The 5,556-nt window shown below is 34.9% G+C and overlaps 1 protein-coding gene across 1 annotated transcript; it reads right to left on the bottom strand.

Annotated features, from left to right (window-relative positions):
- Positions 1 to 280: 280 nt before the first annotated feature.
- LOC140834150 (zinc finger protein WIP2-like) lies at positions 281 to 3,232 on the bottom strand. Its single transcript, XM_073198820.1, has 2 exons — positions 2,439 to 3,232; positions 281 to 915 (listed from the first exon to the last, which is right to left on the bottom strand). The coding sequence occupies exons 1-2, from the start codon at positions 3,015 to 3,017 to the stop codon at positions 478 to 480; spliced, it is 1,017 nt and encodes a 338-aa protein (XP_073054921.1). The 5' UTR covers positions 3,018 to 3,232; the 3' UTR covers positions 281 to 477.
- Positions 3,233 to 5,556: the final 2,324 nt, after the last annotated feature.

Raw genomic sequence — 5,556 nt, 5'->3', positions numbered from 1 at the left:
CCCCTGATAAGAATTTTTAAAATATAATATTTCTCTTATGATTATTGAAAAAACTTGTGTGAGATAGTCTCACAGGTCGTATTTGTGAGACGAATCTCTTATTTAGGTGATCCATGAAAAACTATTATTTTTTATGCTAAGAGTATTACTTTTTATTGTGAATATCGATAAGGTTAACTCGTCTCACAGATTAGGATCCGTGAGAAGGTATCAGAATGAGACTCATTCATGATTATTCATCTCAATTTTTTGGTTTCAATAAAATAAAAAAATATTGAAATATTCCAAAGCACCATTTTCATAAACCTCCAAAATTAACACTGTTATTCGATACAAGAACACATGCAACAACAAAGCCAGACAGCTAACAGAGAAAGAAAACATCTTTCCTTAATTTACGCTAATTTCTTCTGGCTCAGTTAGATTCAAACCTAATAGAACCCAACATTAATTCAGCACCGGCCGGTTTCCAAATTTTCACTGAGAAAATTCATTATCTTGCTCGATCTCAGAAGCTGGTTCATCCTCTTCTTCAAAGCAATCGATCCCATAAGCTGCATGGCCATTTCCGAAGGCTTTTATGTGATCTTTCAGAGACCTTTTGTGCTTGAAATCCGATCCACAAGTGCAATACCACAGTTTTCCACAGTTCTTTTCATGGGTTCTCCAATCCCCTCTCACGGCAAAAGCTTTCCCACATTTTCTGCACATGAATGGCTTGATTCCGTGCTTCCTTTTGTAATGTGTCTGAAGGGTCCTGAAATCTTTGAGTGGCTTCGATCTTGGGTGGTCTATGTTGTTCCTGCAACCAGGCGTGCAGCAGTAGCAAGGAAGTTTTAGCATCGCTGTTGGCTGCGTGCCTCTTAATGATTCGGGCCCTTTTCTGTATTGAGATCCATGACCCCACATATGCATCTGTGGGAGGAAAAAGAAAAGGTCCAGTTTGTGAAATTTGTTAAGAAATCGGGGCCGAATCTTGAATCTTATCAAAAAGATGGCATGCGTATCTTTAATGAACGACCCATGATAATCAATTATGTATCATTCCTCTTACACATCAAAGTTATGAGGGAATGAATTAATCTAACCTACAAGTTATGGTTTTTATTCATCAGTCTTGTTTCTTTACGGGGTGGACTTATGGTGGGGAGCATGGCGGATTATGGTGGGGAGCATGGCGGATTAAGTAAAAGTATAAAAAGCGAAAAAAAATATTAATTTATTTATTTTTTCTAAGGTGGGAAATGGGATTCAAGATTCGAGACTTCCTTTTTGTTTTTGCTTTTGTAATATACACAAGGAAGTTTCCAAATCAACAAATCTCCTGTCATGAAACTTTGCTTTAGGGTATGTGTATATCACACACACCCACACACACACACACACACACACACATACATATATTTATCCCTGGAGTAGATAGATAAATCCAAATACATATTTTAAATGATATTGTTAGCTATATGTTTGTAGGGACCTGGATTGAAAGGGGCTTACATCCGGAAAGTTCCCATTTCCCGATTTCTGGATTTAAAGATTACACAAAGTTTTGTTATTTGTGTCGTAAACGAAGAAGGAAGGTAGCTAGCTAAGTGGTAGAGAACATTCAGGAAATGGTGCAGTTTTTCTGGTTGTGAACTTCTGGTTTACAAAGAGGGTAATACTATGTCTGGTTTTTTTCCTGTTTTCATCAGTGAAAAGTCCTTTTGAATCTCGATGGATCAGAAAGAAAATTAGTGTAAGAAAATAGACAGTTTTTGCTGCATTAAGGTTCAGTGAAACTTTATCTTTTTCCTGAATTTATTGAAAAAATAATCTGAACCAGAATACAAACTTCTAGGACAAAAAGCATTATGCTTGTGTTGTTCAATCAATTAAAGAGGGTGACTGACCTGTTCTCAGCTGGACCAGGTGGGATTATACAGATCCCCAAGACCCTCTCAACTCAAGAATCAAATTAAAGGATGGATAAATTTTCAAAAAAACAATCAATTTTTTTTTAAAAAAAAATTCCAAAGATTAATATAAAGTACAAAAAGGATTAAAATTTGAAAACCCTAAGGCCCCATAGAATCAGTCCATTGGTTCACCTTATCAGGTCCAGCTAAGAAATCAAAGTTCAAAAGTGAAAGGTTGAAATTACACCAGAAAAGATGTGTGCGGACAAAGAGAGATGTGGGTTTTTTTCCTCTTTTTCTGCAAAGAAAATAAAATCAAAAGAACCGCAAAAAAAACACAAAAGAAAAAGCAAAACATTTGGCTTTTAATGACCAGAAATACTATCACAAATGGATTGAATTGATCCCACAAGCTCAATAAAAAAACACAGATAATAGCTAGCTAGAGCTGATTTAAAAATCAAGAAAGAAAGTTCAGAACTTTAACCACCTTATATATATATATATATATATATCACACGAACACATACGTACACATACCTGCATGTTATTGTATCTGTTAAAAGTCTTGAAGCAAAGAGGGCAAGAAAACTGAGTAGGGCCAATCAAAATCTGGGCAGGAGTTGGAATCCAATACTGACCTTTGTTGAGTGGGTTCACCCCATATCCACCACTGTTTACTACAGTAACTTGTTGTTTATCCATACTGTTGTTATTAATATTCACTGTGTCAACGGAGGAAGAAGAGACCTTTGAAATCAAATCATAATCAGACAAAGTACTGTCGGAAATCGACAGCCCTAAATCCAAAGTTACATTCTTCACAGCTTCATCTTCTTCATCGTCTTCTTCCGGTACTTCTTTGTCCACCTCCATTGCAGATGATTCTTGATGATGATCCTTCACAGGGCTGGAGCTGAGGAGTGGGAGAGCTTCTTTCAGCGGTGGGGAGGAGGGTGCCCAAGATTCATGAAACATGGGATTTTGGCTGACGTTGGTGGGGTAAAAGTTGAGGTTGTAAGAGTATGTTTGTGTGGGAGGAGAGGTGAAATTGTGGTGAATAGGGTTTAGATTGATCCATCCATTGTTGTTGAAGAAATAGGTGTAACGATCAGCCATGGCTGATTGGAGAAAGAAATTGTCAGAAGTGATTCGAGCAAAAGGTTTGAACTAGAAAGGACCCGGATTTGATTTCTTGCAGAATTCAAGTGAAATGGTGGATGGGGTGATATATAGAGAAGAACCCTAGAAAAGAGAAATTTGGAATGAGAAAAAAATGGTGGGATTTGTGAGAGAGAAGGGAGAAAGATGCTATTGATTTCTTGGGACTTTGAAAGAACAAGAAACCCCTTTTCAACGGTGAAAAAAAGTGGGCAAATTGAATTATGTCATTTGGTACTAATTAAATCACTTCACAAGCTCCATGAACATTAATTTACGGATTTTGTGGTGGGATTATATTCTTTTAAGATATTACATTCAATTAAATTGTGCTAAAAACTATAAACTTTACCAAGGAATTTGACCTTATTTAATATTTGGTTATACTAGTACATTCAACAAATTAGACACACAAACGGACTGATAGACACACTTCTTTCGTCCCAAGTATAAGGTAAAAATTTGTGTGAGACGGTCTCACGGGTCGTATTTTGTGAGACAGATATCTTATTTAGTTCATCCATAAAAAAAATATTACTTTTTATTGTGAATATCGATAGGGTTGACACGTCTTACAGATAAAGATTCGTTAGACCGTCTCATAAAAGACCTATTCCAAGTATAAATACTACATTAATCTATTTTCATTCGTTCTAATTAAATATACAGTTCAATATCTATATTATTATTATTTATTACATTATTTTGCCAATATTCTTTTTTCATTAAGGTAGTGTTTGCAAATGCTTAAAAAAATTGATTATAAACTTTTTTTTTTACAAATTTGCAAAATTTTGGAAAAGAAAAGTCAGTTGTCACTTTTTTTAAGTATTTGCAAACCTTGATTAAATAATGCATTCCATGCTTCCAATATTTTTTTAAACATCTTATTAAAACATTCATTAAATAAATAATGGGAAAGTGAGAAATTTCGCCATAAATTTGTTATTCCAATATTTCCCACTCAAGAATAAATAAATAGGACATTTAGAAATGGTCTTCTTGCAGTGATCATTGGTGGGTTAATGATGATATTAATTATATTTATTATTAATTTTGAGTTGAGTTGATTATAATGATGTAGTGGAAGATGGAGATAGTTTGATTAAATTAATTAGGACAATAATTCTCCAACGTTACAAAATCTAATTAATAAATTAATTGTAGTGTAATATTTAACAACTTATTAATTAATTCACCTCACGTGGCAAAGGACTTCCAATTAAGACATGGCCAGGAATTTGGGGTTTGGCTGTTGTGTCTCATATGGACAGTATTTTATAATCCATGTAACAATTGAACAAGGTGATTAATTATTAGGATATATGTAGATTTTTTCGAATTTTATTTTAATTTAATATCATATATTTTCTCCATATCAACAATTAAGCCATGTATCGTATTCATAAAATAATAATTTTTTTTTTTCCATTTCAAACATCTAATGACTATATCAATGAACATCGAGACGATTGTTATACGTTACTCAAACTTCATATAATGTATAAAAAATTACGAATGAAGTAGAGTGTGACGAGTGACGACTAACAACATTCGGGTTCGATCAAAGATCTGCATGAAGTTACAAGTTCTTTCAAATAAATTTTATGTGTAGGAAATGGAAAATAAATTTAGTAAATAGGGAAACAACGACAATTTAGAATAATAAAAAAAATTAAAAAAATTCGTGAGGAATTGATACCGGCAAGTGCATTAATAGGCGAGCTGTGGTCGGGTTGTGCACAGTACGAGAGGGAGTGTGAAGGGGGACCCCTCCACTTTTTCACATGTCCTATGTCTTTCGTTTACATGCACATCGAACTTACTGTTCCTACGTCACATTATATATTATAATATTTTTTAACAAAAACTTGTGTAAGACGATCTCACGGGTCGTATTTTGAGAGACATGTCTCTTATTTAGGTCATCTATGAAAAATTTATTATTTTTTATGCTAAGAATATTAATTTTTATTGTGAATGTCGGTAGGGTTGACCCCGTCTCACATATAAAGATTCGTAAGATCGTCTCACAAGAAGCCATACTCATATTTTTTTTTCACAAATTATTTAAATTTTTTGAAATTATAATAAAGATTAGGAAAAATTATTTTTACTCCGTTGTGTTTGTTCTGGTACGATTTTACTCTGTTAGGGAGTGTTTGGTTTGAGTGATTAGGCGGGATTATTTTTTTTATCCTCCCTAGTCAGCTGTTTGGTACGCGTGATTATTTAACCAAGTCAATCCTTTCTATGAATGATTAGGTTATATTAGATAGGTTAAAATAATACCTCCTCACCCCCTAGGATTATTTATCCAACTCTTAATACCTCATATTTTTCCAATTTTACCATTCTCTTATATTCAAACTCACCACCACTTCCCGCCGCCGACCGCCGCCGCCGCCGCCGCCACGACCGCCGACCGCCGCCGGCCGCCGCCCCCGTCAGCCGTTTCCGGCCGGCAAGCCGCCGGCCGCCGCCGCAAAGGGGAAGG

Source organism: Primulina eburnea, chromosome 6 (assembly GCF_022965805.1).
Source record: "Primulina eburnea isolate SZY01 chromosome 6, ASM2296580v1, whole genome shotgun sequence".
Classification (NCBI taxonomy): Eukaryota; Viridiplantae; Streptophyta; class Magnoliopsida; order Lamiales; family Gesneriaceae; genus Primulina; species Primulina eburnea.
The sequence above is the reverse complement of the archived record's forward strand: the minus strand, read 5'-3'. Positions and strand labels throughout refer to the sequence as shown.

Bases quoted from the DNA above. Each gene is read 5' to 3' on its own strand.
- LOC140834150 (XM_073198820.1), bottom strand. From the start codon at position 3,017: ATGGCTGATCGTTACACCTATTTCTTCAACAACAATGGATGGATCAAT. The intron at 916-2,438 runs GTATGTGTACGT...TTCCTCCCACAG, and splicing joins ACAGATACAATAACATGCAG to ATGCATATGTGGGGTCATGG.